The following is a 23,799-nucleotide window of genomic DNA, read 5'->3' as shown; positions in this document are numbered from 1 at the left end:
CGAATGTCGTAAAATGAGGTCAATCTGATTCCCTTTTGAACTAAATCTTTTTTGTGCTAAATCCCTTAATTTACTCACATAATTTCTTAAAAGATGATTTGCACACTCTATTTTCTGTACCATAAAAGTACCGTAAGGTTTTGATTCTAGAATTTTTTTGTATACACTAGAATCACCATCACCTACAAGAAATGCATACTTTACTCCATGCATTTCCATACTAAGTTTATATCCCTCTAAAATAATGTCACTCTCCATGGCCGAACTTGATCCCTCCCAGTTTTTGAAACATAAATGGGATTTTTCTTGATTTTTACTGCACATAGCACAGTACTTATTACTTATTCCCAAGAAGAAAATTTTTCCTGTTTTTTCACCGACTATGCAAGCTGCTCCAGATTTTGCATTATAATTAGTTCGATAGGATCTTTTACACCATGCGCCATCCGCAATAACAGTGATAAGTGGTACATTATTTTCGTCTACATTGCCAGATTCTATTGCTATTTTCGCTTCTTCTCTACCAGCCTCTATCATTGACTGCCAACACTCTTCTTCAAAGATTTCATTCAGATTGTTCTCAATTTTCTGGTATAGATTATATGATATACCCGGCATATTCAGACAACCTGCTAATTCATTTAATTGAGAAAATCCACAACCAACATTTATAGTTCCCATGACTGCAGCACCATTAGCATTCAGTTTGCCGTCATTTTTATCACTCTCCACCATATGTTCAACTTTACACACTGTACATTGCAAAACAAATTTCGAAATGAAACCTTTTCTTACTTCTTTAACTAAATTTACATGTTTTGATGAACAAGAAAATAAGCCGCAGTGAGGAAAAGACATGCATTGTTCAAAAAAATGGGATACATTTATTAGGCGTCTACCTTCCACTTTTTCATTTTCTGTTCTGAAAATATAATAATGATCAAATTACAACTATTAACGTTTAATTAAAATATACAGTGAGCGGCAAAAGTATGGAATAAATTCATTAAAAATTAAACAAAATTTTTTACAAAAAAATCTTTGGACAGGTCAATTTTAGTTTATAAAAATACATATTCTAATATAAAATAAAATTCCAAGCAGTCATTTGTTTTCGAGTTATGACGTCATCGATAGTTTTTTTCAATGGAGACCCCCTATTTTTTTTCTTGATTCTGATAGCCCTTTTCATTGTCTAAATAACGGTACAAAATTTTTGTTACCTTACATAAGGAAATTTTTGAGAAAAAAAATAATAAAGTTGGAAAAAATAAATTTTATAACGATCAAAAACAAGTCAAAAACTGTGTTAGTAAGTACTTAAAATTATGGAATTAAATGTTCGAATTGCCATCCCCCAGCTTGTTGACAATAAGCAAGTTTATGAAGAAATTCCCCCTGTTTTAGTTTTATGCATATACCCAACCAAAATTAAAATTTCTATACGTTGTGTTTCTGTTAAATGAGTCATTTTCGAAAATGTTTTGTAAAACAAATAACACATACGAATGAAATTGACAGTAACATTTGACTGTTTGATTTACCTACTTGATTTTTTGACTTGCTTTTGTTCGTTATAAAATAAATTTTTTTCAACTATATTATTTTTTTTCTCAAAAATTTCCTTATGTAAGATAACAAAAATTTTATACTGTCATTTAGACAATTAAAAGGGCTATCAGAGTCAAGAAAAAAAATAGGGGGTTTCCATTTAAAAAAAGTATCGATGACGTCATCACTCGAAAATAAATGGCTGCTTGGAATTTTCTTTGGTACTGGAACATGTACTTTTATAAACTAAAATTGACCTGTCTAAAGATTTTTTTGAAAAAAATTTTGTTTAATTTTTAAGGAATTTATTCCATACTTTTGCCGCTCACTGTATATGTAATACCTTATATAATTGTCATTTTTCTTTTCAAAATCATTACCAATTTCTTTTTCGTTTTCGTCGCTTTCAAAGCAATATTTTTTATTATAACATGATGTGGATTGTGCAGACATAGGTGCAGAAGTATCATCCGCTGTCCGAAAAGTGTCATATTGTCTTTGAGGAGAAATTAGAGATGTAGAAGTACTGGCGGTTAGACCTTTATTTTCTTCGAACAAATTTTTTCTTTGCAAACAGCGGTTTCTATAATAATATGAAAAGCTTTTACTATTAGATTTTCGTTTTATTTGTGACACCTTATTACCTGAATAATTTGCCCATTTTTCGTCTACTTTTTCTTGGTTTGGAAAGTGGAATTTTAGATGTTTTACCCATCGCTAAGCGCACTTTTTTATAGTTTTATATATAACAACACAAACAGAAACATCACTACAAATCAGCAAACTGAAAATTACAACATTCAATGAAAACGGTTGAAGTTGAACTGGGCTTGAAGACGAAAATAAAAATATTAATATTCATGGTGGGTGGTGTCCGTTCTCGATCTGGTAAATTTCAAAGTAATAGTTTACACATGTCAGTCCATAAAGTGCCAAAGTGCCGCCAGTCCAAAGTCCAACACCCTGGCTCACTTCCGATCGCACCGAGAGGGATGAAGGAGAAAGTGAGAAAGAAAATGAAGGATGGTGAATCTCTAGTAACGAAATCTCCTCTTAAACTTGGTGATTTTTAACACAAAATTGTAAAGCTAATTAAAAATATATTTGATTTTTTATTTCAAGAAATGTTAGTAAAAAGTTACAAAATGTTCCCTAACTTGTTAAAATCACAAATACTTCAGTACTTCTGCATAAATTATGTAGTCAAAGTAATCGTTATTTTCACGTTTTTCAAATTTTTTTTTGCAGGAAAACAGACGCTTATTGCAGATATGAATAAGTTACGGAACATTATTATACGTTAAACTTTCACATAAAAAAAATTGAAATTCGTAGCTCAAACCGTATCGCCGTAATTTTGATTTGAAATACAGTAAAAACTAGGCAGAAACGGGTCGAGTGACATCGCCTTAAGCACATGGAAATAGTCGGCAGTGACGAACATCGGCCGCCTACTACCTGCCTCACCACCCCATCATAAAACAATCGAGTCTCACCACCAAAACCAGGGTTGTATTCAATGCAAGTTTTAAAGCAGGTGGAGACGACCTTTCATTAAACGACAATCTTTTCACAGGCCCAAATTTGCAAAAAGATATATTTTCGCTACTACTAAAGTGCAGGGTCCATAAAATTCTTTTGTCGGCAGATATTACCAAGATGTTCAGGCAAATTTTAGTGCATCCACAGGACCGAGACGACCTGCGTATTGTTTATCGAAATAACCCGAATACTTCCATCAAAACTTATAGATTGAAAACGGTTACCTACGGTCTAAACTGTGCGCCTTTTCTCGCGATGCGATGTTTGCACGTACTAGCCCACCAATTCGCAAACAAAACCTCGCAAACAAACGCATTTTACATGGATAATTTGTTGATCGGAGTAGATTCAATCGAAGAAGCAACTATCTTACGCGACGATTTAATCAACATTTTAGCTCAAGGGGGGTTTGAACTTTGTAAATGGGCCTCGAAACGCGTTGCAGTACTACCACAATCAAACCGCGGAGGTAACGCGACAACAGTCGGGTTAGATGCAAATGCGGAAACAACAACATTGGGTCTTACATGGAACTGTAGCAAAGATGTTTTCAAAACCGTGAAAGCTTACGTGGCACTATTCGTTTGTTTGGCAACGAAAGCTATCCATCTCGAATTGGTCGGCGATTACACCGCCGAATCATTCAAAAATTGTCTAAACCGTAGGATGACTCGGATAACGGAACCAACCAATTTTGACATTACAGAGACGAAGGTCGACCAATTTTTACCAAATCACTCTTGGACTGATCACTCATGGAAGTGCCAACCTCTTCGTGGTCCCACTAGATGGTTTTATAACTCCGAGTGAAAGTAACCAAAATTGACAAAAACAATTATTCAAAACTGTACAAATTTAAAATATGTATCAATAAATTATACAATTTAATAAAAAGTTGATTTTACGTGTTAATACTTTTATCCACAATTCTGCACACATAAATTATCTTTGGTTATAAAATACCAATGCTAGACTTTGCTCTCAAATATGTCAAAAATCCCGAACTGCTCAATTTTTTTTTTACTGTGAAAATTTCCCATTGCATGATGCGCCACTATTGTGGCTCCCAGCGATTCTCATTTTCCCTACGCGACTGACGTGTTAGAGGTCGCGCAGCTAAGCTCCGCCCTCAGGTCCTTCACGCACGATAGAAGTGAAACTTTTGTATTACAGGGAAACATTGTAATCAATCAATCATCAATCACTTTTAAATAGCATATTCACAACAAAATTGCATATTTTAATGAAGAAAATAAATTATAGACAATGATAACACTAAACAATATCGAAATGCGTCACTCATTGTTCATTTTTAAGCCTCCAAATTAAAAGAGAGGACATTATCGATAAATGCCGTGAGTGTGATAAAGACAGACCTATACACAATTTTTAGGGATGTTTGTATCGTGTCAAACAGATTAACTTACATTGCCGATCAGAATTTCAAAACCCTCCCATAAAAAGTTTCACTTCAATAAAAAAAGGAGAATAATGATGTTTGATAGCCTGGTGAAAAGCGTGATGATGTATGGAGCGGAAATATGGGGATGGAGAGAGCAAGAAGGGTTGGAAGGGGTGCAAGGAAAATATTTGAAATGGGTGCTAGGAGTAGATAGAGAGACACCGGGCTATATAGTGATGGAGGAAACAAAAAGGGATGGAATAAGAATAGAAGCAGGAAAGAGAGCAATAAGATTTGAGGAGAGGTTGATAGAGAGAGGAGAGTGTAGAATTTTGCAAGAGTGTCTGAAAGAAAAAAGGAAAGAAATAGGAAAAGGGGTATGGAAAGAGAGGGAGGCATATTTCGAAAGAAATGGTTATGCAGGAGCGGAGATAGAAAGAATGCGAGAGGGAGGCAGAGCAATGACATATGAATTGGTGCAGAGAGACAGAGATGTGCAAGTGCAGGAAAGAAGAACGAGAATTAGGGAATCTAGGTACAATGGGAAGTATGAAAAAATAATAACGGAAGAACTACCAAAGTACCTAGGAAGAGAGAGTAGAAAGGAGAGAGTGATAATAGCAAGATTTAGGTGTGGAAATGAGGAGAGAGAGAATAAATATTGGAATGAGGATAGGATTAGAGTGTGCAGGATGTGTGGAGAAAAAAAGGAGACGATAGAACATATGTTGAATGAATGCGTAGAATTGAGAGAGAGAGAGGAAAGTAGAGAAGAAATGTTGAATGAGGACGGAAGAGGGATCGAATGGATGAAGAAGGTTGAGTGGAGAAGAGGGACAATATGTGGGGAGGGATAATTGTATTTGGAAAGCTGCTAATTTGTTATTGTTTTGAACTATTTAGTTAGTTAGTTTTAGTTATTATATTATATTTTATTGTATTTTATTGAGTTAGTGGGAAATGTCGAAAATCGGATAATTTATAAACCTGTATAGGTATTAAATATACATACAACAACAATAAAAAAAGGACCTTGCCTTCATCTGTTCTGGTTTTTAAAGATATGGATGTTTAAAAACCACAATTTTTCGACCATCTCAAATCAGGTACCTAAACCCCACCCTTAAAATAAAACGAATTTTATGACTGGACCGAGGTTTCTTGAAGACCAACACTTCTGCAACAATTAGTCGTCTCTTGGTGTCCCTCGATTCGATAACGTGCGTGTTAGTGCAATTTTCAAGTTTATTTCGGTTTTTTTCCCATTTCTTTTATTCACAATGGGTGGTAGAGGTAGACTTGCGTATTGTTAACATACAAGATTTAATGGCGCAACTTAATATAAGGGCCGAAGTACATCGATACCAAAGTCTCATGTTTAATGAGACTTTGGATTGTATAAGATGGTTGGCAAAAAGGCGCCTCTTGCGTAATTCAGTGCTGTGCCAGACCTGCCAAATACCCATGTCCTTTGTCCGTAAAATGGACTTAACAGATGGTTATAGGTGGAAATGTAAAACGAGTGACCAGTATTCGGACCGACTCCCTTTTCTCTGGAAGCCACTTATCACTCCAACAAATGGTTGGGCAAAGGGCTATGCTCAAAAAGATATTGCTCGTGAAGCCAAATTGGGACAACACTCGACGCATACAAAAGTTGACTGGTGTGCTTTTTGTTTAGATTTTTTGAATGACGACATGACTTCTAAAGTGATAGAAATAGATGAATCAAAATTCTTCCACCGGAAATATCATCGGGGTCAATGCAGGGCAGGACATTGGGTATTTGGCGCAATTGAAAGGAATACAAAAAAATGTTTCCTGGTGGAGATGCCTGATAGGACAGCAGAAAATTTGTCAAATCTTATACAAAGGTATGTATATCAAAAAAATTAGCAATGCGTTTTAATAACAACGTTGTTATAAAAACGCATCGCTACTTTTTTTTTTAATTTTTTTATTCATATAAATTATACTCAATCTAGGTGCATTCAGCCCGGAACGCTGATTATATTGGATGGCTGGTGGGCCTATAATCGGCTTGATGAAATGGGTGGGGGAATCATCATCAAATCAAATCAACATCAAGTTCACCAAGAAAATTTTGTTGACCCCGAAGAGAAAGCTCCTCCACGAGTTTCTTTGGAGGAATCGTGTCCAAAATAATAATTTATTTGGAGCATTTTTAGCTTGTGTTACACAACAATATTCGGTGTAGTGTTTCTACCACTTTAGAAGCCATGTCGTCATTCAAGCCACGTATTATTTGCGGGTTGTCAATTAGATATTGCTCGCGTAAATCTCGACAAAAAGCACACCAGTCAACTTTTCTATGCGTCGAGTGTTGTCCCAATTTCGCTTCACGAGCAATATCTTTTTAAGCATAGCCCTTTGCCCAGCCATTTGTTGGAGTGATAGGTGGCTTCCAGAGAAAAGGGAGTCGTTCCGAACACTGGTCACTTTACTACACTTTTTACACTTCCACCTATGTATAACCATCTGTTAACTCCAAAGGTAAGACATTTATTTTCGCAAGATTACAATAAATATTCACTAATAATCAATTTTACAGTAACCTCCACTGATTTCATCAAAACACGCTTGTCAAAAATGTGCTAGAAAAAAAACGAAACTTGTATCCATACAAAATCATAACATAACTTCGACTAAGTGATTCTGAGAATAGGTACCGCAAATGATTTTTAAACAACTTGAATGATGACAGGTTAGTAATAATTAACTGCATTAAATAATTATTTATATTAACTTTGTTTACAGATTATTAGACATAAATTTTTTTTCGGACGATGCATATTTAAACTTATCGGAAAATTCAGAAAACTATAGAATACGGAGTTGAAAAACTCCAGGTGCATTTGTAGAAACCCCCAAATGTGTTTAAACTTTCATTGTAAGGTGTCTACAGAAGCTTAGTTTTGATAGTTTATAATAAAAATGTAAATTGTCAGTCTATTGAGTATTACTAATTAGAAGTTATGTTAGAAGTGATCATATTGTATTCTTTAAATGACAGCTTTAAATATTACTTGTCTTGTGATATTTATAAAAAATTTGTGAGATATTAGACTGTAATTGAAGGGAAATAAAATGGCATGTGCTGGGTACTGCAACTAACAGAAATGGTTATTTTATTATCATCATTGAGCATTTTGCGGTAACATCTGATTTACACAGTAACAATTTCTGACATTCGAATTGTCTTAATGACATTTTATTTTTTAGAACCTAAAACAAAAATTGTGTTGTGGACTTGACAGCAAAATTCTAACCTTAACTTTTTTACGTGGCAAATGTGATGAAAAGTTGTACAGATTGAATCTGGCTTTGATTCTGATTGGTCAATTTTAGTGGGCGGAGCAGATAAAAAGTTATAACGGCAATACTATAATGTCATACAACATGATGATAGGTTATGATATTTAAGACCGTTTTACAACATTGCGTCAATGCATAATTTTGACGACCAGTTTTTTTTGCTCGCGACAGTACCTACGTAATCTGTGGGTTTTATTTCTTGCAACACAAATTTCCATGAGTGTGGACGCTCTCGGACTCTCTTTCTTGTTGATGGGACCTAAATCCGCAAATTACATATTTAATTTGAAAATAGGTTTTAGCAATAGGAATGTGGTTGTTTACAACGAGACATGGAATAATCAACAATGAGTTTGGTAATTTTTTAAATTTCTTAAATACCTGTCTTGTTTTGAACGTTATTCAAAAAGACCAGTTAACTGTAAACAGCATCTCGTATAGGGGTTTAGTTGAGGTTAGAATTAGTGCAAAGAATATAATTAGTCATAGACAACACAGTAAACCTATAGAACGCAAACTCCTATGCATTTTATCGTTTTTTTTTTGGAAACGCACCCACCACAAGCCGTCAGGGGACGCTGCTGTTTTATAAAAATAAAAATCGCGGAAACTTATGCCAAAATTAAAAAAATATATATATTTTGACATATTAAGTCAAATAATAAATCCACTGTTACGAGAATTTGCAGAATGCAAAGGTATTTAAACCATGTGGAACGCGCCATAGATTTTCAAATCCAATTAAATATCCTGGGCATTTTATGGAATGGATTAAAAACACGGGTAACAAGCAGTTATCAACTTTGTAGCCTATTAAAGTGTAGGTATAACAGCTACACTGTGTGTGGACTTTATTTTACCAGCAAATACTTCGGCACGAACAATAGATTGCTGAATGTGGCCGTACCCTCGACTCAATACAACTTCCTTGCTTTTCCAGTCCAGACTTACTTCCAGTAATAGTAAAAAAATATTGATAATTATATTTTAACTGAAAACTATTTTTTATAGAATTTTCATCCGATCTACTAATCTACGATATTTCTGCTGAAGACGCTATAAGTAAATTGTGTAAATCCTGTTTTATGTAGTAATGAAGATATAAATTCTTGTGAAAGTTTCAAAAAGAAAATAAGAAAAGCTGAGCATAATCAAAATTATAAAAAGTCAGAATGTTAATCCAAAATTCGGGCTGCAATGTACCGAAAACGTTACATGCAAAATTCGATGTCAAAATAAAGAGCAAAATTTTGAAGGTGAGGAAGCCATAAATCTCTGTTTGTCGCAATGGAGGAAAAGAAACACCAAATCAAAATTTATAAAAATGCAATGGAAGTGCATCGAAAAAAATTGAAAATAAAAACTTCAAAATAAATGTAGTCTTTTAATTTAATAAATAAATTATTTTGAAAATTTAAATAAATAAAAAAGCCAGGATATCCAGCTGGCTGTGTCTTATTGTGCACCTACCACAAGCCAGTAGATGGCGTCGGGACACAAAAAACTATGGGAGTTTGCGTTCTATAGGTTTACTGTGTTGTCTATGTAATTAGTGTGAATTAGTCATAGATAAAATAAAATACTATAGAATGAAAAGTCCCTAATAAATTTTTGGAAAATCGTTTAGCGCACCCTCACCACACCGCAAGAGGGCGCAAATGTTTTAAAAAGTCAAAACTTTAAAATCAAAGTAATCTCAATAATCTAAAAATCAGTCAAAGCAGTGTCAATCTTTATGTCACTATCTTGTAATTTAAAATGAGGCTGTGTCACGTTCACAAATAATGTAGTACCGCTGCTAAGATTGCTAAATTTGTTGTTGAGAGAATCAAGCAAAATTTATAAAAAAAACAATCAACAAATGGAAAGAAAAATAATACTTCAAGACCAAGAGATTACACCATTATTTGATACACCTCATCTTATTAAAGGAATTAGAAATTATAGAATAACAAAAGATTTGGTTTGGGAAGTAAACGAAGAAATTTTAAGTGTGAAATTGGACCATATAGTGAAGGTTTATCTTTATGATTCAGCGTGGGACGAATTAAGAGCCCTCCACAAAATTACGGACTTGCAGAAAAGATCCAAAAGATGTCCTATGCAACTCAAGTTTTGAGTCGTCATAATCATGAATTCAACTATCACGCTATTAGTTAACTGTGGTACTTAATTTCTAATAACATTGTTGTTAATAATCTAATATACATTTTAACTAACAGGTAGAACAAACCTAAATGATGAAGAATTGGGAACTTTTTTGACAAACTCTTTGATAATAATCTGGAGGGAGGGACATTTCGCCCACGTTGAGAGAAACCTCTTGCTTGTGGAGTTTACAAAAATCCGGGGCACACACAATTTTGGCAGGAAGCAGTCCTACACTTACGCAATATGTACCTACTTTGGAAAATTTTTTGGATTAAAAAAACAGCTCTTTCGTCCATAAAAAAAATTGAATGAAAATTTAGCAGAAAGTGGCAAGTATGGGTTTTTTAGAGTTTGTAAAAAATGTTAATAAGATTCATAATATTTTCAAAATTATATTGAGTAGGTAACATAACTTCGGCCGATAATATTAAAAGCAAAATTTCAACGGTAATTCAAACATAAGTACCTAATATTAATTTTTAAAAAAATAAAATTGAAGATGAAATTATTGGTAAAATAATTTATTTAACCACACTTACATTAAGGGGTAAAATTTAATTTTAAATGGTAGGATACGAGAACGATAGCATTTAGGAACAATATTTATAAAAATAAAGCAGAACTGTATCAAAGACGGTTGAAAATAAAATATCGAAAGTATCTATTGTTGGCGTTTTAATTTGTTGTGAAAATTTGCAATGATAAAAAAGCAAAGGAAAGGTAAACGTATCCAGTAGGCTGTGATTTTGCACCGTCACCAGGATAAGAGATGGCGGTAAACGCTTTGTGCCCAAAAAATGTATAGGGAGTTTGCGTTCTATATGTTCTTATTTTGTCTATGGAATTAGTGGAAATGTTACGACATCTATCGGCGGGCCCCGTATTGATAATGTAATAGGAAAAACCAGTTGGCTTAGAAATATTTTATTTTTCATTGTAAGAACGCAATTCCCAATTAACCCAAGAGAGTAAAATATTTATTAAAAGTTGTGTGAGAACCTGATTTACCTGTTCAGAAATGACAAGCCTAACCGCCAAGGTAAGCTTAGAAATATTGTAGGTTATTTGAAAACACCTGGAGGACGTGCCGCCATTTACTTTGAGTTGCACTTTTAGGTTATGTAATTGCTATGGAATAATAGATAATAATAATTACACAAAATAATTCACGTAAAATATGGATTCTTACGTAAATTTGATGCAACCAACAATACAGATTTCAATAGCTGCTTTAATATTCATTTTAAACCATGAAAATAAAAATTATTAGTAATGAATCTCAAAATGACTATTAAGATACTTGAAATTGTTGAATTTACCTAAAGACGTTCGATATCAGTACTTTTAAAACAACTTGAAATTCATCTTTGATTTAACTAGGTACTTATCGAAAATGCAAAGAAATAAAAAAATTAAATTGCATTACAAACACCGTAAATTGCTTATGACAAGTATCTAAAATGGCGACGACCTTAAAAATGATCTGATTCACGAGGAATAGTGAGACTAAATTCTTGATGCAATCAACATTACATTTTCGAACTTACTTTGCGATTTTTTTTTTTAAATTACCCTATCAATCATCATTGCTATTTTTGTGACAAGTAACTGAAATACCAACCCAAAGACATTAAAATTAAGTGAATCAATTAAGGAGATGTTCAAAATACTGCCCACGACTTCTTCGCGAATCCAGCGAGGGTTATTCTGCGCATAATAGTGACAATTATGTTTGTTTACACCCCCATTGCTGATGAAAGATGCTGAATCACTGAAAAGCACATTTTCCAAAAAATGTTGATCTAATTTTATTTGTTCCCGAACGAATCGACAAAAATTCGGTCTTTTATGGTAATCTGCTTCTTGGACCAAGGTGATATGATAAGGATGAAACTTATTTTCATTGGCAATTCTACTAACATTGGCTAAACCCTTCTTGCCAATTCGCGTTGCCCCAAATATGGTTCCTCCTCAAAAATTTGAAAGAATACCTACTATTTCGTGTTCCTCATCCGTGCTAGCTTTTGCTTTGATGACTTAACGGGAGGCTAATTAGCTCTCAACTGACCCTCCAATGTTTTAAAAATCATATCAGAAATCGCTAGTTGTACGGACATTTCTTTTGATTCTTTTCTTCAAGAATTTTTATTTCTTCTGCTGTTTTTTCAAGTTTTGAAATACTACACAAGTTACTCCCTTACTTTAAAAATTTATTTACGCATGAGATAACAGCGACCTTGTAGGAACTTCTTAGATTAGCTTTTAAACACAGTAGTTGTTTTGAAAAACTCTTACTGTTCCTACAGGATTTTACCATGAACTAATCAACCAACTTTGAGTGCATCTTTGTCCTGAAGCAGTAGCAAAATATGTGATTCAACTTTGTAGATTTAGTAGGTTTTTGTCAATGGAGCGAAAAACATTTTGTAAAAGTTAAACTTAACAAATAACCTCCAAGAAGTCACCTTAGACTAACTACAGAAGAAGATGAAATTGAATAGATTTTTTTTGTTGCAAAGTTGAATTATTTACTTACCACTTTCACTTTCTGATACTTTTTAGCCCAGAACACAACCAGTGGTTCCCTTATTGATAGAACAGATCCATTCCTGCAAACAACACGAGTTCAGAATGTTCGGCAAGCCAATTCAATTCGTATTTTACACATCTATACTTACGTAGATGTACATAAGCGTAACGTATGTACCTTGTAGGTTTGTTTACTTGGAGTTATTCATGACATTCGAGTTCAGTTCGTTGAAGTGACTTGTTACGTACAGGACTACAGTGGTAAAATAAAGTGTACGATGCACTTAGACAGCGAAGCCGTGAGTGTAGTCTCAGTTTTCTTATTTTCTGGGAACGTCTCAATCGTTTTTATTTTGTTTCATCAGGAGGTCAGTGCGAAGATATCTGGCATTACCGAAAATCACTATGCTCAAGTTTTCGGAACAGTACGAACTGAAAATGGCGAAAAAATCTGTATGATTATGAAAATGTTTCCTGTTAATGATTTGAACATGGTAACGTGTCATATGCTGCAAGCTGTTTGTGCCAAGCTGACTGCTGAAAAGGAACTAAAAGCGCAGGTAAATGTATTCAACTAACACAAAAGTATGATATTGATATTATCATATACCTACTACTTTAGTTTGGTGATGATCAAAACTTATATGTTTTAAGTTTACAAGTTTAAGTTTTCAATTTTAAATGTGTAACCATTTTTTCATTTGATTTGTCTTAGCTCTCTTCAGCGAATACGTCTGGTTCCGCATTAGCAGACTCGTTGACGACATCAGATGAAACATCTGCAGCATTTACGCCGCAGTTAACAGATTTTCAGCAACTCATTTTCAACATCGTCAAGAATGAAGATTCCCAATGTGGTATAACAAGGCGAAATGTCCTGAGACAATTTCCTTCGTACCAAGGACACGAGGTGAAGTAAGTATAATTATTGTTTGCATATCGTAATGAAAGTGGCACTTTTTTACACGCAAAATCGTAGTGAAAGTAGCACTTTTTTACACGAAAAATCGTTGTGAAAATAGTAGATACTTTTTTGCATCATTTTATTCCATCTCCTTGAAGATGATTGTCAAAGCATACCTACTTTTTTTGTAATTTTTCAGAAATCCTTTAGACCAAATTTCTCAACTTAACATCGATATGCAAAAAAATAATGTGTAGGTACAACACGTTATGAAAGTCTCTTTTTTCACTTATTTGCTTGATTAACTCGGGCTACGCCCTCGTTAATCAATCTGCAAATTCGGGAAAAAAAGTATGACTTTCATAATCATAACTAGTTGTACAAATAACTATTCTATTCTTACTGTTTTAAAATTAACTTTTTTTTGTATTTTAGTCAGGTTCTAGAATATCTTATCGACCAGGGGATTATTTACTGCACTGTGGATCAAGATCATTTGAAAGCACTTGCGACTTTTTGATGTGTTAAGTTGAAATAAGAATTTAAATTAGGTTTTCTACGTTACCACTTTGTTTTGCTTTTGAGATGTATAATTTGTTGATTTAAAATAAGAGAATGTTACGTTACTGTTAAATTAAATACATAATTCAATTAAAATTATATTTTTTCTTATAAACCTTTCGTACATTTGCAAGCAAACAATGTTTAGATAGAGGAACACAATAATTCTCAGGATTTTTTTTCCACATACTCTACATTATACAGGATGTTTTTTAAATGCTAGTACAAAAAAAAACCTGGGTCATCTGGAGATTCTAAAGAGTCCAGAAAACTATTTTTTAAATCTAAAACTGTAGGGATAAACTAACCCCGTCCATGCACATTCTAGGCCACAGACACAACAAGTAAACAATTAAACAATTACTTAAACCATAGCAACCCGACAATGCTAGGAACAAAAACAAAATAAAAATAAAATGTTTTTTTTTTTGTTGCTTGACAACCCCAATTACGTTTTTAATTACCTTTAATTCAACAGCGTACTGACAATTTTAACGAAAAGGAGAACGCACACTTTATATGTAATTCTAAAGACCACTCAAATGGGGATATTTTAATATCAATCGACGCGTCTTGAAATGACGAATATTTTTTTATATTTAATTGACAAATATGTGTGAACTGGCCTTTATTGAATATAACCCAACTTTTGACTCGATAATGCCATTTTCTTTATACCATACTGTTATTAGGATTTATCAGTACTCAATGCTTGATTGATATGACACCCATAACAGACTAGGCCGTTATTCAAAATTATCAGACCGAGGCCGTTATTTTTGCTACCGTTGCTACGGTTACGGCACAGATGACAATTAAATTAATTTTTGAAGTAAAGAGAAATGTCAATCTTACAAATAAATCATCGTTAAATGTTAAGTATTATTGGTATAAAGAAAACTATAAAACAACATACGGCCGATATGGGTTATATAACAGACGAGGTTGAGATTTTATAATCAACCGAGTCTGTTATATAACCCATATCGGCCTAATACCGTTATATACTATTCCTTGCTTTTTTGATGTCAGAATAAAAACTTCAAAGTAATTTTTAATAATTGTCATTTATTAATGACGCTAATGATTGGTTTACATCTTTTTTTTTAGAAATGTCAAAAAAATGTTGGCCAAGATTCCGTGTCCGGAATAGTACATCGAATTTTTCAAAACTAACAGAAATTTGATGTCCCACTTTTTATGCTCCCAATAGTACAGTCGATGGACAAATAAAACTGGGACAAAAATGACAATCACATAGGTCAAAATTTGTATCGTTTAATTACGGCTTCATCACAAATAGGTTAACTTTAGTATGCCGTATTATACAATATTATACGTATAGAAACTGACAAATATGTATATTGACAATTCATTAGTCTCATTTATTTGTTGTTTTATTTGTCCATCGACCGTACGTATTGTGTGAAATTAAAAAGATTTGTGAATCCCATGTTGAGCTCTACAAAATATAGGTACAGGGTTATTCACGTAAGATGACGAGCCTGACCACGTAAAAATGCAACCCAAAATACACTTTACAAAGCATTCATTGTGTTTTGATATTTAAAAATTAAATCAGGAATCCAAGTAGGGATTATATTAATTTGAACGGTATAAATCTGTCATTGCAATTTTCGTTCATATTTTTAGTATTTGAAAAGGTTTTCGAACGATGACAGAACCGATATGATCCTACTTACCCATTACTTTTGTGATTTTAATTGCTTATTATTGTAATTACATGATACATTGTTGAGAGAGGTATTTTTCTATCAGAATTTGACATTAATTAGGCTGACGTTAAAAGCTAGTACAGTGAGTATTTTATTTCGCTGAACATAGGTTTCCATGTTCAGTTTTTGAATATCTGTGTCACGGCGCAAACATTGTCGCTAGGTAGGCAACCAAACTTGCAACTTTTATTTGATTAATTTAAAGGAACGGAAATTTTTATTATATCCAAATAACAAGTTGAAACAGAAACTTTTAATGAAATAATTTTAACAAATGTTCAAAGTGACCACCCTCTTGTTCCAAGCAATATGCCAAACGATTGTAAAATCTTTAAGACTTTAACGACATTAATGGCAATTGTTTTATCAGAGGTTGCTTGAATATGTTGTAACTGCTTGTATGATGTATGCATTGATATGTTTTTTTAATTAAAGATAGGGTTAATAGTGTTGATGTTCAGGGAAATAAAATCCTCACTGTATCTATAGGTTTCTTTTAAATTGATGTCTTAAACTTGTGCAGAAATGAATACTATCACTGAATGTCACATGGTGGAAGAATAGAAGAAAGCTCACGCCTAAAACTTAATTTCTATAGAAGGGGCAAGCATTTCAATTTTTGGAGGTTCCCAAAAGACCTTTGAAGGGTAATTGCCAACTAGGTACACGATGACACTTTCCGTGTTTAGATCAAATGAACGTGAATACATCGCCCTAAATTGATGCAGTGTCTTCGGTCAAGCTGCAACTCCTGTGAAGATAAATTCACGCCAGTGTGGAGGGCTGTTTCCAATCTTCCATGTTTTTTGAGTATCTTGTGATTCTCCTCTGTATTCTTCTCTCTTCTCGAATGGTTTTTACCCAGGTCTTCTGTCCTGAATCTTACTTCTCCACTCCTCTATTCCTGTCCTTCTAATGTCCTCGTGTATCTGGTCTTCCCATCTTATCCTTGGTCTACGTCTTGGTCTCTCGTCTACTGGTCTCCAGTTCATGTTTTTTTTTACAGCGTGTTGCGGGTCCCTCCTTTGTACGTGTCCAAACCACTGCAGTCTTTGTGATTTCACAAACCTTACAATATCTTCTCCCTCGGTCAGGTCCCTTATTTCGTGGTTGGGCCCTTCTTATGTTCTTCTTAGTCCTAAAATTTTCCCAAGAACCTTTCTATCGAATATTCTGAGGTTTTCTTCGTCTGAACTGGTGAGACGCCTTGTTTCCGCTGCGTACGTCGCTAATGATCTAATTGCTGACTACTAATAAATTTTGATCTTTGTTGTTTTGCTGATATGGTGATCTTTTAGGTGTCACCGGTACTTCCACTCGGCACTGTTTGCTGCCTGTATTCGCTCTTCAATTTCGATGCTTCGTTCGTTTCTTTCATTCCATTCACTCCGAGGAATTTCATATTTCCTACTTTTTTGAAAGTGAAGCTTCCGAGGTTTATTTCTCTGATATGGTCTGTCTTTCTTCTTGATCTTATCGTGTATTGTCTTGATTGACTTGTAACCCTCTCTTTTCCGTCCCTTTGACTAGTTTCTGTAGCGCCTCTCCCAGGCTCCTTTTATCTCTTGCTATGAGTGTTGGATCGTTTCGGTTCTTTTTTCACAATCCTCGTCGAACCACTTCTTTCTTTTTCTTCTTGTTCTTCGTCCAAGCACTGTTTCTGCTGTGGTCACTATACTTTCTTTTAGGTTCTTCTACTCTTCATCGATATCTTCTCGAGTTTCTAATTTTTTTATCATCTCATTTTTGTAGTCGTCATTGCATCTCACCTGGTTTATTTTCTCTACATCTCACCTGTTTCTCGTGCTGCCTACTGTTCATTTGACCACCCTCATCTTAATTTTGGGAGCCACCAAGAGGTAGTCGGGGTCCTAACATCTTGTATTATTCTCCTCCACTTTTTGGAGATTAACAGTTGGTCTATTTGGTTTCCCTCTGTCCCCCCTGGTATCATCTAATGTACGACACTGCTCTAGACGTAGTTTAGTTTTGTCAAGTCGTCTTAAGTCGTATCTTAAGAAAATGTTTTTCTTGTATATCTACCTAACCTAGTTTTTCTTTTGCGCTCTTTTCTCTTATGAAGCTAAGACACTTTTTTAGGTACTTTTCATAAGTTGTGTAATGGCGGAGACTTTTAAAGGAGGTACAAACATGCAATAAGGACATTACAATAAAGTTTACAATAAGCAGATGTCAAATGATGTGAATTAATTGTTTCATCTTATTCATTAATAGAACATTTTCTTTAAACTATTTTTTTTTCATATGAAAGTCATGAAGATGTGTTTTGCCATTTATTATTGTATAAATAAAATTATTAAATATATTAATTAAAATTAATTTTTGTCTTTATTGTTTTGTATATTTTATAAAAAATATTTAGTGGTGAATTGGCAGTCAATTTAGTGGTGGATAAGCTTCCTTAGTAAGTGGTCCCTTGGATCCTGTGGCACTGCGCCAAAGCATCCCCGTTAAACCCTTCGGCGCAAGTACACACCGCTATGTGACGCCTCGGATTGCAGTTGGCGTTGACCCCACATTGCCCCACGCATGGATTTTGACATCTACAATGCAAACAGAACACATTACAAACTACTGCACGTCACGACTGCTCTCTTCATTGTAAAAATTCTGAACACTCGTTATCAGTTTCTTCCACTCTTCGTCGTCGTTCAGGTCCTTCAACTCATCCAACAGGTCCTTCAGAGTCAGATTCGTGTCCGAATTCTTTGACTCGAAGGGCAAATCTTCGATGATCTTCCGGATCTGCTCAGCCGTCAGCTCTGGCTTCTTTTTCTTCGTCGCCTCGAAGAAAAACTTGTAACTCAAGTAAACGAAGAGACAACCGGCGGCAGCCCACGCGAATTTCTTCTGGTTTTGTTCGAAGATTGTGAGAAAACGCGACTTTATGTCCATTTAAATGTCAATGTAGAAATGTCAGTGAGATTTGACTTACTTGTAGTCGATGCAAGCCTTGGAGTCTGGACAGTGGGAATCTTCGGTGCACTCTCCTGGGTTGCAAGAAACCAAGGGGTCGCCCACGTATCCTGGGTGGCAGGTGCAAACGGGACGCTCCTTGTTCGTCCTGTCGTAGCCGGGCTCGCAGCGCGCGTTCGCCCCGCAAGGATTTGGCTCGCAGAGGTCTCCTGCAAAAGGAAAAAACATTTCATTTCTTTACATACGATTTTTTTTATTACTCACGTTTGTCGAAAGGTCTGCAGCTGATGAAAGGATCTCCGGTCATGTCTCTCGGACAGGAGCAGATCGGAGTCAACCCTCTGAGTTCGCAGTTTGCGCTAACCCCACAGACCCCATCGCAGGGATTTTTGCAGATGCCGTAGAAACAAGCCGGACGTCCAGAAGGACAATCGCTGTCCCCGTAACATTCAGGTTGGCAGGATGATAACGGATTACCGAAATAGTTCTTGGGGCATTTGCAGACGGGTCTGTGGTTTCGTACGTCGCACTCCGCGTTGGTACCACACTGCGAGCATGGATTTTGGCATTTGAATTCTATGCAAGCCAATGAAGGTCCGCATTCGGTATCGCTGTCGCATTCGTGGCGGCAACCACTGATGGGAGAACCGTGGTAACCTGGGAGGCACTTGCAGGTAGGGGTCTGGTTGACCACTTCGCACAAGGTGTTGGCTCCACAAGGGCTGGGTCTGCACAGTTCCGCTGCAATTGGGAAAGTGATGAGGAAATTTAAACGAAGGTGACATTCCTAACAAGGATCTTCAATGAACAGGTCAGAAGGAGAATCGGAGAAAAGTTTCTCGGTGCAGTTTTTGCTATGATGCAGACTTATTTCTCCACATGAAAGACCTGCGGAATCGATTTATTACATCTCGATATTTGAATGAAGCAGTAAAGACATTGTATGAATGAATTCAGCAATTTTTCAAATTCACTCAACCCTGCTAAGGGTTTACCTTACTAGGAATGGCACTAATTGTGTAATCTTGATAGAAAGATGTTTGCAGCAAAGACCTTCTAAAACTATCTTTCCAGTTCTGTCCAGAAAGAAGATCTTTGGAGATTTATAATCAGCGACAATTTCTCTTCTCAGCAAGGAAAAGGTTTACTGGGTACTTAATTTAAAAAAGATATCTTATTAAAAAACTGCAGGACAACTGAGCAAATAAGAAGGAAATGAGAAGGGTAATTGATATCGAGACAAAGGGAAGAAGAAAACCATCAAGAAATAAAAGGGAAGAAGAAGACCATCAAGAAGGAGCAATAGCATGATCCCAAAGGATTTCTTTGCCTTGTTTGCACCGAATAACTTCCAGGAAAAACTTCAACTTGGTTCTCTTTTCGACACTTTAAACACTTACAGGGATCGAAGTGTCGACAGTGGCTGAAGGGATCTCCGGTGTATCCCGCAGGACATGAGCAAACCGGTAGGTGGTTCTTGGCGTTGCAGATTGCGTTAGCCCCGCAAGTACCTTCACAAGGGTCAATGCATCGACCGTTGCGACATGTCAAATGACCACGACATTCGGAATTGTCAAGGCACTCGGCACGTTTGCACAAGCTCAAGGGGTCACCTAGATAACCACGGAAGCAGGAACATACAGGGCGGCCACCGATTATTGAACACTGGGCGTTTTGACCACATGTGCCGCTCGAACATGACGACACGTAGGCCATTGCTAAAGAAAAACAATTTTAGAAATTTTATTTCATCACGTTAATAAATTATTAATTTTTGTAAAATTAACTGAAGCAAAGTCGGATGAATTTATTTTTGAATTGCAACATAAACAACGCGAATATGGCGAGCAGGTGATATAAAAACACGTTTAAATTATAATATTGTTATAGTTAGGATGAAAATATCTAAATAAATTTTATTGCATTGGTGAGTCATTAGAACACAATTGGAAAAAACATGCATTGGCATTTTCTAAAATTAGTCATTTTTACAATGCATTTTTAAAGCGAAAAACGGTCTTGTACATATTTAGTAAAAGGGTGGGAAAAATTCTCAGAAACTTTAATAATGATTGACGATCTTTTACGCTAAAATGTTTTGTCAGATTTGCATATTACATAATTTTAAGTGAGGTCGATCTAAAAATAGAGACGAACTGAAAGACGTTCGTAGAAAAAATTGTTTTGAAATTAATTTCGAAGTAACCATAAATGTAGAAGTAAAAAATGCAACAAGATTTTTGTTAATATATCGGGTGTTTATTTAAATGTATCCTCAAAGTTGGCGTTGAAAAGTCGATTGTGAACGCACCACTCGTCCATCTGCAGAGTAAAACCTCAAACCACGCAAAAAGTGAGGTTAGATTTAAACAGTTAATCCGTCGTGCATTCACAATCGACTCTTCAACGCCTACTTTGAGGATACATTTAAATAAACACCCGATACAAAGAACGCATTTTAAAATTAAGTATAAGACAATATTTGGATCATCACGTTGCTCGAGAGAATTAGATATTAACAAAAAGAAAATCTGAAAAATTAATCTAGAGTTAACAGACAAATTATGAGATGAATTTGTTAATCACAAAAAATGTTTCAAAGCTTAATATCAGTGTTTCACTAAAAGTGATCATAAGTGTACATGTTATGCTTGTTTTACACGGTCAAAGAAATTGATGAATTTTTTGACCTTGAATTTATTGTTGCGTGTAATACACAAAATTGTCGTGAATAAATTGACGACAATAAATTGATGAATAAATTGTCAAAATAGAACCAGCTCTAATTTTTCGTGAATTTTTTGGAGAATTCTAGTTACATTGCGGTTTATAAATTTGTACCAACTTTAGTGTGAAAACTGTCAAGTCACATGTGAGGGTATCGTTTCGGCAACCGGCGTATTATTGTCATCGTTTATATTGTAGTGTTTATTTGTTTTGAATTTTTGATATTGAAAGGTGAGGTAATTCAAAAAATAATATAGCATTGCCATAACATTGTCACCCCGACAAGTTTAGTGGATAAAGTTGGCAACACATTGGTGGTGCAAAAGTCCCTAGTTTATTGTGCGCAAAACTTTGATCGTGTAAAACACTTTCACATTTTCAATTTATTCATGAATTTCTTCATGAATTAATTTTTGAATTTATTCGTCAATTTCTTTGACCGTGTAAAACAAGCATTATTGTTGGATTTGTCATTTTTGAGATTATTCTTATGTTTAAGTTAGATTTTTTTGTTGTGTCTAGGTTTTAGTATAGTTAGCATAAGTAAATATTTAAGCTCGCATTTGTTTATAGGTACTGGCTTATGATTTGGGATTGAAGCAAAAAGATACTTAGTATTTATCATTCTACATAAATAATCTAGATCACTTTTTTGGAATAAACATTTACATGAGAAGGCGTATTTTTGCAGTAAAATATAACAAACATTATTGTTTTGAATGCAAACTAGAGCACCAGCAAAAAAACAAACTAACATAATCTTAATGTTATTCTATAATGCAAAGGATATTGTACAATTATTGTGTTACAACATGCTTTTAACTTTGTTTCACATAGTAGATTAGATTATTAACAGTAGAAGTGAGTCTTTTTTGCTAAGCCCAGAAATTGAAGACCGAGACGAAGTCGAGGTCGGCAACTGGGAGAAGCACAAAAAGACTAACTACAGTTCGTTGCAAAAAAAAACGGGAACTGTCAGAATAAAATTGACACATTTTTGCAATTTTTCCATAGTGTGAAACCTTCTTACGAGAGATAGGTTAGAATGAACGTCAAAATTCAATGACATTTTTAAAAATCATTTGATAGGTATTGTCAAGTAGACAACTAATTGACAAATCGACAATACCAAATTTACATTAAGAAAATTTTCGTTTCCCGTTTTTTTTTGCAACCAACTGTACTCTGAATGATATACCTACTATTTTATCTTCAAGCAGATCACAAAAAAAATCGAACATGAACTCATCTATTTTTTTTTTGCTGCAGTTACAGTAAAATGACAATTTTCAAATTTTAAGGCACCAGTAATTCCTAATTCTCTTGTTGCAATATTATTAGTACTTGAAGGTTCAATAATATTTGTAAAGTCTACTAAAGTTTAAAGTTTACTTTTTAAAGTTGAACGGCCATCTTGCCATTTTTGATTTTGACATCTATCCTTGGATTTGAAGTATTTCACGTCTGGTTACAAAAAAAAGCCACTTCAACAATTTCTACAGAGATACACAAAGACGCGATTTTCGACCGCTTGAAGATAATAGTAGTTTATTTGACGAGTTCTTGTGTAAATTGGGGTTTTTTGGCATGAGTGCCAAAAAAGCCCAATTGACACACGAACGGGTTAAATACAACGTTTTTTTTGTTCGACGAGCCCCTTAAAGGCTCCAAATCGCTTAAAATCTTTAAAATTAGCTTGACGTTTCGTTTTGACAAGTTGTGACATTTATCAAAATCCGTTCACACAAGAGAAAATTCTCAAATTTTGACAGTATCGAACAAAAAGGGACATTTTTCTCATTACGAGCAAATTAGGAAATAATGTTCAAAAATAAATTCATCCAAAATAAATTATGCTTTGTGTGGTTTTGTGAAATCAATTTAAACATGAAATCGAGACAAACGAATAAGAGTGTGAAAAGTTTGGTGAGCTTTGTTAGTATCATTAAGCATACAATAAATTTCTGTAAACCTCGTAAGCTTCTCCCAGACGACACCCTGGTGTTCCCATACATGTCAGTAACGTAAACTCTATCATCATCATAGGTGGTAGGTGTGTTGTAGTTGTAATTTCTGTATTTGTAAGTGGTTGGATTGCTGTAGTACTTGTTGTAAAATGATTGAAACGGATTCGTGTAGTAAGTGTAACTGTTTGTGTACGGATAATCTCCGGATCTGTATTGGCTATAGTACGCGGGCTCACCTAGAGCTGCAGCTAGCATTTGGGTGAAGAGAAACGACGCAAACAACACTGACACCCCCATCTGGACAAATTCAAATTAATTCACACAATGTCACAAGAGCAGTTAACACTTCGAGATATTTGCGAAACTCTAAACTCAAAGCGAAAAATCTGTTTTCATTTAAATTAACAACGGGGACTCCCTCTTGGACGATTCGCAATGGGAAGGGAAACTGGCTCT

At 34.8% G+C, this 23,799-nt stretch overlaps 2 protein-coding genes and 3 long non-coding RNA genes across 8 annotated transcripts in view; 4 read left to right on the top strand and 1 right to left on the bottom strand.

Annotated features, from left to right (window-relative positions):
* Positions 1-14,075, top strand: part of RPA2 (Replication protein A2) — a 50,695-nt gene extending 36,620 nt beyond the window's left edge. The window contains exons 1-6 of one of the 2 annotated variants that reach the window (XM_069044907.1): positions 10,830-11,021; positions 12,545-12,637; positions 12,697-12,810; positions 12,877-13,071; positions 13,227-13,426; positions 13,851-14,074. In XM_069044907.1, coding sequence (XP_068901008.1) covers positions 11,001-11,021; positions 12,545-12,637; positions 12,697-12,810; positions 12,877-13,071; positions 13,227-13,426; positions 13,851-13,935 — 708 coding nt within the window. In that variant the 5' untranslated portion in view covers positions 10,830-11,000 and the 3' untranslated portion in view covers positions 13,936-14,074. Of the gene's footprint in view, positions 1-10,829; positions 11,022-12,544; positions 12,638-12,696; positions 12,811-12,876; positions 13,072-13,226; positions 13,427-13,850 lie in introns of those variants that run through there. The other variant, XM_069044908.1, reaches the window with a different exon arrangement.
* On the top strand, positions 5,519-9,338 carry LOC138129011 (uncharacterized). The gene is made up of 3 exons (XR_011159008.1): positions 5,519-7,009; positions 7,068-7,220; positions 7,274-9,338. It is a non-coding gene; the product is annotated as an uncharacterized lncRNA (long non-coding RNA).
* LOC138128708 (uncharacterized) lies at positions 9,402-10,642 on the top strand. The gene is made up of 2 exons (XR_011158866.1): positions 9,402-9,996; positions 10,054-10,642. It is a non-coding gene; the product is annotated as an uncharacterized lncRNA (long non-coding RNA).
* A 3,916-nt stretch (positions 14,076-17,991) lies between the features above and the next one.
* Positions 17,992-23,799, bottom strand: aspr (asperous). 3 transcript variants are annotated; one of them, XM_069044366.1, is made up of 5 exons: positions 23,349-23,797; positions 20,050-20,367; positions 18,914-19,390; positions 18,669-18,858; positions 17,992-18,276 (listed from the first exon to the last, which is right to left on the bottom strand). In XM_069044366.1, exons 1-5 carry the CDS (start codon positions 23,638-23,640, stop codon positions 18,135-18,137), a joined length of 1,419 nt encoding a protein of 472 aa, XP_068900467.1. In that variant the 5' UTR covers positions 23,641-23,797; the 3' UTR covers positions 17,992-18,134. The 3 variants fall into 3 exon arrangements, with proteins under 3 accessions (XP_068900467.1, XP_068900469.1, XP_068900468.1); XM_069044368.1 differs by having other exon boundaries at positions 23,580-23,797; XM_069044367.1 differs by having other exon boundaries at positions 18,035-18,616; positions 23,349-23,799.
* Positions 19,384-20,056, top strand: LOC138128184 (uncharacterized). Its single transcript, XR_011158560.1, has 3 exons — positions 19,384-19,668; positions 19,724-19,791; positions 19,841-20,056. It is a non-coding gene; the product is annotated as an uncharacterized lncRNA (long non-coding RNA).

This window comes from Tenebrio molitor, chromosome 4 (assembly GCF_963966145.1).
Source record: "Tenebrio molitor chromosome 4, icTenMoli1.1, whole genome shotgun sequence".
In the NCBI taxonomy this organism is placed as follows: Eukaryota; Metazoa; Arthropoda; class Insecta; order Coleoptera; family Tenebrionidae; genus Tenebrio; species Tenebrio molitor.
This window is presented reverse-complemented; position numbering and strand designations above follow the sequence as displayed.

Bases quoted from the DNA above. Each gene is read 5' to 3' on its own strand.
- aspr (XM_069044366.1), bottom strand. From the start codon at position 23,640: ATGGGGGTGTCAGTGTTGTTTGCGTCGTTTCTCTTCACCCAAATGCTA. The intron at 19,391-20,049 runs GTAAGTGTTTAA...TCCCAATTGCAG, and splicing joins CTGTCGACACTTCGATCCCT to CGGAACTGTGCAGACCCAGC. The intron at 18,277-18,668 runs GTAAGTCAAATC...TTTGCATTGTAG, and splicing joins AAGGCTTGCATCGACTACAA to ATGTCAAAATCCATGCGTGG.